The sequence below is a fragment of the Grammomys surdaster genome, unplaced genomic scaffold (genome assembly GCF_004785775.1).
Source record: "Grammomys surdaster isolate TR1022 unplaced genomic scaffold, NIH_TR_1.0 278, whole genome shotgun sequence".
Taxonomy (NCBI): Eukaryota; Metazoa; Chordata; class Mammalia; order Rodentia; family Muridae; genus Grammomys; species Grammomys surdaster.
In genome coordinates this window covers 398,424-410,862 of record NW_021604719.1, presented here as the reverse complement: position 1 = coordinate 410,862, position 12,439 = coordinate 398,424, and the positions used below count along the sequence as shown (strand labels likewise).

At 34.4% G+C, this 12,439-nt stretch overlaps 1 protein-coding gene across 4 annotated transcripts in view; it reads right to left on the bottom strand.

Annotated features, from left to right (window-relative positions):
• Tcerg1 (transcription elongation regulator 1) overlaps positions 1 to 12,439 on the bottom strand; it is a 65,155-nt gene that overhangs the window by 16,751 nt on the left and 35,965 nt on the right. For all 4 annotated transcript variants that reach the window (XR_003712604.1, XR_003712605.1, XM_028777148.1 and 1 more), the window contains 5 exons: positions 9,290 to 9,450; positions 7,540 to 7,596; positions 7,331 to 7,397; positions 4,814 to 4,949; positions 3,929 to 4,018 (listed from right to left, as the gene is read on the bottom strand). Coding sequence is in view for 2 of the 4 variants with exons in the window: in XM_028777148.1 (XP_028632981.1) it covers positions 3,929 to 4,018; positions 4,814 to 4,949; positions 7,331 to 7,397; positions 7,540 to 7,596; positions 9,290 to 9,450 (511 nt within the window). In the remaining 2 variants the exon portion in view is untranslated. The remainder of the gene's footprint in view (positions 1 to 3,928; positions 4,019 to 4,813; positions 4,950 to 7,330; positions 7,398 to 7,539; positions 7,597 to 9,289; positions 9,451 to 12,439) is intronic.

Below are 12,439 nucleotides of genomic sequence, written 5' to 3'. Positions count from 1 at the left end.
GTCTCTGCTTCCTGAGTTTCAGGATTATACACATATACAACAAGACCCGCCTCTATCACATTTTTCTTTCAAGGTACTAGAAAGAATTAAACATGCCCTTCTTTGAGGTACTCCAGACCAATGTTATGAATTACTGATATGAATTACTGAATTCCTTTTACTTAGAAATCTCTCCTTATTCCTGCCATGCTCTCCAATATACTTGACTGTTTCCTATTTTAACCAATTATTTTCTTTTAATATCAATTCAAAAATGCAACAGTTACAGTGAGTAGATGAATTTTAAAAGCAATTCCTAGTGAATTTCCTTTTATACACATAAGCAAAAATATATTAAGAGACCACTACTTCCTAGGCTTACCTGGGTTCTGGGATGCTAGTAATATTACTTGAACTTGGTAACTTACATGTGTATGTATGTTTTCATCTTATAAACAGTTACTCATCATTTTTCTTTTCTATATGTATCCTTTTCTTCATAAAGTTAAGTTTCTGGGGCTGAAGAATTGGCTCCATCAATAAAGTGGGAGCAAGAGTATCTGAGTTCTGATTCCCAGGACCCACAGAAAAGCCAGGAACAATGGTATGCATCTAGACCTCAGCAGTAGTGGGAGGAAGGAGAAGACAAAAGAATCTATAAAATTTGCTGGCCAGCCAGTCTAGCCAAATCAGTAAATTCCAGGTTCAATGAAAGATTCTGTCAAAAACTAAGGTGGACAGTGAGGAAGACACCCAGTGTCATCCTCTTATCTCCACTTGCACACACACACACATTATACCTACAAAACACAGATGTGTTTACTGAAACATGAGACTATTTAAGTGTTAAATCAACATTGTCTAGATGTTCTAGATAATGATCTTAAACATTCATGCTGGTGCTGTAATCATAACACTATCTTCTGAAGCTCTGAGTAACACATTAAAATAAGAGACAATCCATCGAAATCAGTAATTATCTGCACCAGAGCCAAATATCCTGCACAAAACTGTTCTGTGAAAACACTATTTTATAGCATATTTATAACACTTATTGTCACAACATATAATAAAAATTCTACCTTTAGGCTACCTTTTATCCAAAACAATATAGAAAGAGACAAGTCATAAGCTAAAGCATTTGGTTAGAAACAAAGGATGTAATTTTAGATTAAGACATTAAACAAACTGGTTTTTTTGTAGTCAAAATACAAACTTAGAAAATTATATGTGCAAATGTTTAATGAGTATCTATTTGCTTTCTCCTTAACGTTTAAATAAAAATAAAATAAAACCAAGTCTTTAAGATATTTATACTTGAACGTCAAATACAAATTTCTCTTTCCTCTCAGGACATACACTAGCTTTTTTTTAATTTTAAAGATTGATTTATTTTTATGTGCACTGATGTTTTTGCCTGCCTGCATCTCTCTGTAAGAGTGCCAAATCCCCTACAACAACTCTCCCCTAGAACAACAAACAGCTGTTGAGCTGCTATGTGGGTACTGGGAATTGATCCCAAGTCCTCTGGAAGAGCAGCCAGTGCTCTTATCTGCTGAGCTATCTCTCCAGTCCCAACACTAGAGTTTAAAGATAATTTCCTTAGTAGGTATAATCTCCACACAGAGGCTCTGTCTGAAACAGAATAGTCTCTCTGTTGTAGTGCAACTCTAACAAGGGGCTCAATTTCTATCAAGTGGCAATGTTCTGGAAGTTGAAGAACTTGAGTTCAAAGTACAGTTCTTAAGTTTCATTCAGAAATTTTTAGCAACATAAGAATGCATCATAAAATGTTAAGTCTTCCAGAGCTTTTCTAACAGAGAATAATCACCCAGACACTACACAGCAAGAAACAAAACTTCTGCATGAGAGGTAAACAACATGATAAACACTGTCATTTTATTTACACTTACTTTGTGTGTGTGTGTGTGTGTGTGTGTGTGTATATATATATATGTATCTGTATGTAAAGAATGTGTGTGCGCGTGTAGGACACACTACATGTATGGAAGTCAGAAAACAACCGGCAGGGAGGGACTGGTTTTCTTCTTCCATCATATAAATCTTGAGAAAGAACCTCAAGTCAGCGATGGGAGAGGTTCCTTTATATGCCAACCTACCTTGCCAGCCCCAAACTATTCATTTCAAATGAGACCCATCAGTGCTATTTAAAAAACCATACCGAAAAGCACACAAGGTACACACAGACTGGCCAGGCAAAGAAAACAACAAGAACCAAGTGTGCCTGCCTTATTTAAAGGCTGTTGCTGTGGCTATAGTAAACACAAGAGAAGAACTTTAAGAGGGATATAGGAAATGACTACATGTAAAACATTCCATATCAAGAATCTGTTCTCTCTTAATTGAAATGGGATGTACTAGACAACTTTAAGAACAGCAACTCAATCTGATTTCTCCTAAAATTTAAATTCTCTGGCTACTGTGTTGAAAAGTTGAGACCACTGAAGAATAGAAATAATGGAGAAAAGAAAGGGGGCTCCTGAAAAGAAATAAGGAGCTACGAGAAGAGTCTGCCTTAATGGCTTAGATTAGGGTCATTGATAGGAAAAATAATGAGTGAGAGGCTAGTTACATGTTTTGGAGGTCAACTCATTGAATAGAACCAGGGAAAATAAAGACTCAAGTTCATGGCTATAATCTCAGCACTTGGGAAGTAGGAACATCCAGTTCATGGCCAGCTCATGTTTTAAACTCTAACAAAACACACACTTAGGCTGATTCACAGACTTTGACTGGGCATTTTATGACGAGAATGAGATGATCACATCTGAATAGTTTAAAGTATTCAAAACAAAACAGCTACAAAGCTTAAAATGAACATGCGAATACACTTGGAAAGCCGTGTCGTTCTACTGTATCAAAGCACAGACACTACAAATATTCTGTCTTCATTAATGTTCACAAGTAGGTCTGCAGGCAAAAATGATAGGATTGCTGAGAATTACTCCAATCGTTACACTATAAATATTCAAAATGAACAGCACTGCTACCGAAAGAAACTTCACAACCCAAGTGTACTATAAGGACGTGCCTCAAATACTCACCATTGTACGGAAGCCACTGTCCAGATGGTTCAGAGAATTTAATTATTACATAAACTACAGGTATACAATGCTTTAGAGCAAGAAGCAATTACCATGAGGTGATACTGTCCCGAATCATCAAGAGAATGACAGTTAGCTACAAGGTGACTACTTCATACAACTCTAGTTCAGCAGAAACCTTGAAGAGACCTCATTACTCTACAGTTATGAGATACGCACTTTAACAAATACTTAGTTGTTGGCATGAGTGAGATAAAATGCCAAGTACTACATCTTCACAGTATTTATATACTTACATGCACAGACAAGTTGGCACACTGGTATAAAAGGCAATAAACAGTGGTTATGTCTGCTGGGAATTATAGATAGGTGTTTTTTTTTCTACTCTGAATTTGCAGCATTAGCACAAATTAACAAATGCATTAGACATAACTTTTAAAACAGCCACAGATATTCATTAACTATGAAGCACAAGGACATGTTCTTATAAAAGTAACAAAAATAATTTGGTTTTTGAAGTGGGAAAGCCTCCACACTGACCCACTAAGCACTAACATGCAAAAGTATGTTGTGAAGTATTGTTAAGAAATAAAGTTATCAGTTCTTTTAGAGGACCTGGGTTCAATTCTCAGAACCCACATGGCAGCTCTCAACTGTCTAACTCCAGTTCTAGAGGATCTGATATCCTTACACCAATGTATATTAAAAAGAACAAAAACAAAACAAAAACAGACAGTGGCTTAGTCTGAACAGTATGCTTTTACTGCAACAAGAGAGAACAGTGCCAGAAGGGCTGCCAGGTTAGCTAGCCTGGGAGCTTCTGTCTCAATACTTAAACACTAGATTTCAAAATGGTAAATTTTCATTGTTGTATCTCCTTTTACCTGTTTTCTTTCTTTAGGATTGAGAAGCAAGTACCGAGGGTCAAATACTATCTTGTGCAACTCCTTCTCCCATGTTGAAAAGGCAGACACCTTTAAAATAAAAAGAAAGCATTGCCTCATAATTAAGATACTCGACTCCAGAAAGGTCATAATTTTGCTTGAAATCTACAGGGCATCTGTTTGTAAAGGAGACATTAAAACCATAGTGAAGTTTCCATCACTAATAAATTAAAAGCAGTGGGAGGCTAGCAACAGCAAATTTCCACATTAATTGGCTCTGACCATTTCTTTGTTATAAAGAAATAACACACACTTCATTGCTCATTAAAAATAACCACTACTGTGTGACATTTTAAACTTAGTACATCAGAAAAAGCCTTGAAGATTTGCATTTTGATTTCACATACTAACTGCAGTCTTATGAGCAATATTATGATTTTAAAATGTAACAGTTTACTTATTCAAATACAATTATGAATACAACCAAAGAAATTTCTTTCTCAGTTAAGCTTCTAATATCATAAGTATCAGTTATTTCACCAAAACTCGTTCTGAAGATATTGGAAGAATCATATATACCTTACCTATCCGAAGTAGTCCGCAATTCTGTAATGTTAATACTCATACGTGTTACCGAAATTATATGACCCAACAAATGTTAAATATTATTTATACTTTAAAGGACAGTAAAAATGCCACTTAGTTAAATATGATATGATAAGCCAAGTAAAAGGCCACTTCAAAAAGTGTACAGTAATTTAACAGGTTCCCTTATCCTTCCCACCCTATTTAATAAGCACTAACCTTAGATTTGACCTTTTAGCAAGACATATTTATATTACTTATATAAAACAGAAATATCTCCCCCAAAGATTGTTTTCTGACCCCTCTCTCTAGCAGCATGTCCTTGAACTGCTTCATTCGAGCCTCCAGAGGGACAATGGCCCTTTCTCGGGCAGCTTTAATTTCAGCTTCCATGGCAGCTTCTTTCTCTGAATCAATGTCTTTATTATCATCTCTCCTATAAAAAAAATAAATCATAAGGCAACATTAATACAATGAATACAAATCTTACTAAATTCTTAAAATCAGTGGAATTTTCAAAGAACTAGAAGCAGCATATTTTTGACATAACAAACCATCCTGAGGATTTCAAATAAATTATACGATATGACTTTCATTCTAATAATAATAAAATTACAATGCATTTCTAATGTTACAATTGGTTACAAAAAAATACATATATATGTATCTTTAATGTGCTGTCTCTCTCTTACTCCAGTAGCTATATATGGTGAACTAAAAAAAGAAAAAGCCTTTTCTGGCATTGCTTAGAAAACTATGATAGAATCAAACAGAGCAGAATATATTTTTAGTTCTTGAAATAGTATTTAAAAACTTAGCATTTCCCAAAATATATTATTATTAATTCAGAAAATCTTTTAAGATCCACTAAAAATTATGAAAAAGTCTTAGTAATTTCAAGTATTTAAGAATAAAATTGAATAAGTTAAAAAAATACTGTGGCCAAGTGTATATAGTATGTGAGATAAACACCTTACCTAACCGACATTCTTACTCACTTTCTGGTGACAAGCTGATTTAAGTTGAAGGGCAGGTCTCAGAGAACATGGCACAAGAGTGGTTAGCAGGGAGTACTAGAAAGTAGGATGGCTCAGCAATGACTTAGCCTACTTCTTGTTTATCCAAAACTACACCTCAGGGCTAAGGGCAGGTCTACTGCTTGTGTGTACACAAGGAGACTTAAACAGGAAATCAGGCTATCTCTTAAAACATATATACTTAAAAGATGGCCTGTATTTGTATAACTAATCCAAAAAATAAATCCAATGTACTCAAATGTTTTTGAACAAGTCTTCCTTCTAAAACATGATCAACTAAGTATATAGAACTAATAAAATCAGTTTATATTCCCAACATAAGTTACTGGAAAGTCAAAACCATGCTATATAGGTAATCCAAGAGCTATAAATGGAGCTAAGCCTAACAACTAATAATGAGAAGTAATTAGAAATTGGAGATGGCTCAAAAGAAATAGAAAACACAATCCATGACCTGCAGGAGCTTAGTGAGATAGTCTGTGACCTAAGACATGCACAAAATAAACAGGTAAAGCAATTGGCCAAGCAATATACTCTTTACAGAAGAACTACTTAAATAGTTAAAGGAGTTCAAAGACAGCTACAAAATATAATAAAAACAACCTTTACTGAATTATACTAAATGTCACAATACAAACTATCACTATCTAGCTCAATAAAATAAATAAAAGGAAAACTTAAGCCAGGAAAAACAGGCTTTTAGCTTTGTACCTAAATAGAGAAGCTCGGGCAATCCACATAAAGGACTTCTTTGACATTCTCCTGATAAAAGCAGTTAAAAACCTTACAGAGATGTCTATAAGAACAAACAATTAAAAACAACCTAAAAGTTTAACATCACAGAAATATCTAAAATTACGGTACATCAACAGAATGAATAGTCATTTACAATTAATTATTTAAAAGACAAATGTCTTATTCTACAATTTTTACAAACAACAAAAAATTAGATAACCACAACTAGTAAAAATACATTTGATTAAGGAATAAAAAGGACAACTAACTATCCAAATGAGAACAGCTGCCTCAGCTGCAGGATTATGGTAACTCTCTTTAATAAGATCTAAATTTAACATTGTTGCCAATAAACAAGCACGAATTTGAAAGAAACCTCTTGACTAGGGTTGTTCTACTCATCTTCTAGCACAATCAGGCTACAGTCACTCTGTCCTCTTTCAATCAGGACTACTATTCACCAGTCCCTAACCTTAGACTTTCTTGCTTGCTGAAAACATGGTAATCTCATTCACATACACCCTCGACTCTAACCTTACTCCCCAATAAAGTAACATCACATCTTGCCCACACTGATGCTCCTAACTTCTTTCAGTGTCTCTCAGTAGTTTCTAACTAGTGAGTCCACTCCTTACCAGGGAGTAATGACCAGTGCTAGGAACAAGCAAATCATAGTATAAACACACTTAGGGAAAAAGTATTCATTTTAATGACATGGAGTTTTTATAGGCTGATATGAGAAATTTTATTTTTAATAACCTCTAGACCTATTGAAATCTATAGAAAATTAATCAACTAATGCCTAAATTTCAGCTAGCTTCATAATATCTATTTGTATGACCAAGTATTCCAAACTTTAACAACAGAAAGAACACCATCTCTACATTATAAAACAGCTAATTAATATCAGGTCCAATAAAGCAATTATAACTACTGTTTCCTAATCACATAGATACTACATGTTACCTTCCAATCACAAACTGATAACTTCATTAACTCTATAATGTAAATCTACCTGGAAATGCATAAACTATGTATTACTTACTTCCGCTTTTTTGCTTTAATAGGCTCATCTTCATTCATTTCTTCCATTAATTCTTGTTCTTCTTTAACTGTAAGATAAAAATTCATTAAAACACTGAATAATACATACACAGGCATTAGTGAATTTCCAGACACTGATTCTTTGGCTAATCACTGCTGGAACATTCACTTCATGCATGAAAGGTTGCCATTTACAGTCATGTCACTCACTTGCACTCATTGAGAACTGCCACTTTTGGATGGACAGCATTGTCGGAGCCGGGTGCCCTAGCAAAGACAATTCAAACACTGTTACCAACAGTTACACGCACATATTCTAACAAGCTTTTTTAAAAATGTAGTTTGAATAAAATATCTACCAAACAGTTACTCTTTAATCAAACACTAAACCAAGCATGACAATTCTATATTTTTATTTATCATTCCTTCAAAATGTAGTATCAATTTGACTTCATGTTTCCTGCCCAGCCCTTATCTTTAAAATCTTCGAGTAAAATTTCCTAGTTTTAACTTTACAAGTAAGTAAAACTCTCAATTCATAATTCATAGAACATTTTTTAGAATGAATGCTTATGTAACAAATTTTACTCAAATATGAAGAAAATGTTACAAAAAAGGGCCAAAGCAAATCACATGATTATAAAGTATCATCATCATCGAATATCATACAAAGCAAATATTACTGAAGTTGAAAAACAAACAATGCCAGAGTACCAGATAGGCAGTCACACTGATCTGCAAAGTACTTAAAAGCACAAAATACCAGAACCATCTATATGCTTCATGTAAATTTCATGGTCACAAATTTCATATCAAGATTTGTTACATTAGAAATGTTAAATGATTTATTTAACATATTCTATATTATATATGAATATGAGTTTCATTTAAAAAAAAACTAAATAAAACACTGAATAAGTGTAATAAAAAAAATTGAGTAAACCTGCCATCAAGAATTATACAACAGAATCCTAGCACTTGGAAGGCAGAGGTGGAGATAATGGTCTGGTAACACCACGCTTCAGTGTATGACTGTTAAACTACTACATTGCTTAACCTTGGGGCTGGAGAAATGTTAAGAGTGCCTGCTTCTCTTCAAGAGGACCAGAGTTCAATTCCCAGCATCCATGCCTGGCGGCTTCAGGGAATTTAACACTTTTTTCTTGACCTCCTCAAGTACTCCCACACATAAGGCTTATAAATGCACAGAAAAAAAAGTAAAAGAAATCTTAAAGACAAAAAAAAAAGAATTATACAACAAAAAAATTATACACAAATGTTTGTATTCAATATTCTGAAATACTATCAGAAGAGGTAGATTTTAAAATGTCTTAAAAGCTAGGGATTTCTACATTCAAGAAGAAAGCTATTATCTAGTTCAAAGGATTTTTGTTTTGTTTTTTGTTCTTTTTTTTTCTTCTGGTTGACAGGGTCTTACTATGTATACGTAGCCTTGCTGGTCTAGAATTCATGAAGATCAGACAGGACTGGATTCAGAGATTGACCTGCTTCTATCTCCCAAGTGCTGAGATTAAAAGTGTATGCCACCACATCCTACAGAATTAACTTTATAGTTTTACAAAATTTTCATTTTGTAGACTATGAAATTTTAAAAAATATAAAAATATTTTGCATAGTTTGATTATTGCAAACTCTATCACTAGTATAAAAGGAGGTGAAAGGCTATCTAAGGGTTTCAATAGAATTAATAAGCATCAAGCCAAAAGCAATAGTTCCAGCATCTCAGACTAACTGAAAATACTAGCAACAAAGTTAAAAATGTTTTATAAAATAAACTATTATCCAAATTCTTTACATTTTTATTTCTTATTGTATTGTATACAAAGCAGAACAGCAGTCTATTTTTTAAAATTAAATATTTCAAATGGCCTTTATATTAATCCATCAAATAGTGAAAGGGGGTTAAATTCAGAGGATGAACTTTTAATTTGAAACTTACTTAGCTTCTTCATGTCTTCCAATCCTTTTTTATGAGGGGGCTCTTGAATAATTTTGTCAACATCTGCCCTTCCAATCAAATCATCAGGCCGGTCCCACATAGAAAGGCGAGTGGTGGGATTGTAAAAGAAGACCCTCTCATCACCAGTCCAAACAACACACCTAAAGATAATATAAAATACCATTTTCCTGTGTTACAAGAAACTTTGATAGCTAAGTCTTTAATGTTAACTCTTAGGAGGGCAAAAGGACAAGCAAACAGTAAGAAAATGATAGGTCCCAATTAGTAATGGTTTTCATAATAGCTTTCAGAACAAAGAGAGATGAATGACTACAAAAATGCAAATTCCTTTGAGGATGGAGTTCAAAAATGCCTAGGAACTGAATTCAGTACAACCAATACAATATAGCACTAAATTTTAAGCTATTTAAAGTGTAAGTCCAAAGGCAACAAAAACATTATTAACTCTATAGCTTAGAAAACAAACCATAGTACCTAATTAAGTTCTTGTTATTTCTTAATAGACCAACATTACATATCAAATGCAAACCTGATCTAATTATAGAAGATGTAAAATATAAAGGACTACACTAGAACCCCATAAACCACTGCTGTCCACTAGTCCTACTTTTACAATTAGAAAACTAAAGTTATAACAAAAAACAAGTGTATGAAAAAGATTTGTAAGTTTAACATTAAATATATAAAAAGTACAGTGAGTCAAAATTTACAGAGGTAACTATAAGGGAAGGAAATGGCCATTCACAAGTTCTTCTTACAGCAAAGTCCAAGGGAAAGCACATCTCTATGTCCAGACAATTAGAAATTAATCAACACTGTCAAGCTCAAAGTAACCTAGATATTGAAATGAACAAAGGATCCTATATTGAAATAATCAAAGAATCCAAAGCAAAAACTAAGTTTCATGAGATTAAACACACACACACCTGAAAATAAATCATTTTTCAGAATAGAAATAAAAACAATTTAAAAGATAAACAGAAAATTTAGAAACTTAAAACTGATACTAGGGTTAGAAAGACGGCTCAGCAATTAAGAACACTGGGTGTTCTTGCAGAGGCACCTGACCTGGTTCAATGCCCAGCACCCACACAACAGCTCATACTGTAATTGCTTTGTCAGTGGATCCAATGCTTTCTTCTGGCCTTCCTGGGCACATGGTACATAGACATACAGGAAGGTAAAACGCCCACACACGAAACAGTAGACAGATGCATTTCTCAGTTTGCTGTATGAAGTACAGCTCAGTAACCCCCCCTCCCCAAAAAAAAAACTACTCCAAAAAAACCATGCCTAGACACGAAAAGAGAAGCCATGAATAAAAACTAAAGGAAGAAAGAATCCTAACAGCAACTAGGGATTGGCAAAACTTTTATGAGGCAGCTTTATTCCTTAGCAAGAAACCCCACAGGGTAAAAAACAGAGAAACATCTTTAAAGTTCTGGAAAAAAAGAATTACCAACCAGAACTTCACATCCTGCAGAACCAAAAGGGGGGAAATTATTTTCAGATGAAGAGAAGCTAAGAGGTTCCAATCCAGAAGACAAGTCTAAGAAGAATGTTCTCCATGTTGAAAGAACTCACCAAAACCCCCATCTTTAGCAATAAATAAAATATGGCAAATGGTAAATACAAAAGATTGTTTCTTCTTAGGTTCTTTGGAATTCTACCTGTCTATTGTCATTTTAATGAATGCAGCATTGATGTGTAGGATAACTAGAACATTAGTCAGTGTGTACAATACAAGCTTAAAGGGTCCTGCCCAGAACCAGGTTTATACATACAATAATTCATTCATTTAAAACAAAATGGAGATTAGGTATGGATTTGTAATTCCTGAAGTAACAACTGATGACAAGAGATGCCGTCAAAAAGCCAATAAATTAAGCAGAAACTAAGAAATTAAACAAACTGAAATTATGATAGAGGAAAAGGCTAGAAAAGACAAACAGTAATTATATTCTAACACTATTAAAACTTACATTAACTGTTAATAGGCTGAAACTATTAACAGTTGAAAAACATACCAATAAAAGCAAAAACTGACAGAGTAGATAAAAACATTACACTATAAGCTGTTTCTAAGAAACAGTTTAATACAAAACCATAGTAATATTGAAATAAAAAAATATAAAGTCACAGTAAACAGAAAAATAGAGGTGGGTGTGCTGGTACACACATTTAATCCCAGCACTCAGGATGTTAAATCTCAAACCCTGGGACAAACAGAGAAGGTGCCCGTAGATCTGGCTACCAGGTTCTTCCAGGAGCTGGGACGCCCTTCCCTGTATAATTTTGGCTACCTGGCTTTTTCAACTACCCTTAAACCTCCTGATCTCTTGGTTTGGCTCTCCCTTCTCTTCTCCCGTCTCCTCCCATAGCTCAGGGTCAAGTCCACTCGGGACTCTCCCAGAGATCCCTGCCTCAGGCTATTTTCTCCTTTTTATCTACAATAAACTTTCTCTTCCACCACGCGCAGACATGTCGTCTCTTTATTTCTTTTGTTTTTCATTCAGAGGTGGTAGAGGTCAAGGCCACCCAGATCTACAAATTGAGTTATTTCCAGGAGAGTCAGAGCTACATAAAGACCCTGCCTCAAGCCGGGCGGTGGTGGCACACGCCTTTAATCCCAGCGCTTGGGAGGCAGAGGCAGGAGGATTTCTGAGTTCGAGGCCAGCCTGGTCTACAGAGTGAGTTCCAGGACAGCCAGGGCTATACAGAGAAACCCTGTCTCGAAAAACAAAAAAAAAAAACAAAAAAAAAACAACAAAAAAAAAGACCCTGCCTCAAAAATAAAATAAACTCAAGAATATACACCACCAAACAAAGTAGAAAAGAATAGCTGGGCATTAATTATAAATAAAACAAGATGCAAGACAAAAGAATATGATAGAGGAATTCAGTTCATAAAGATTAAAACAATATGCAACAATTATAAAATGTGGACAAGTTTACCAACAGGGCCTCGGAAAAAAAAATCAGTCAAGAACAAACAAACTACATTAAAGGTGGCATGGTGGACAAACACTACAAAGGAATCCTGGTTTCAAAATTTACACCACAGCAGAACTTTACTAATGACCTAAGAACTTAACATAAAACCAAAGAGCATAACATCGATCCAATGCA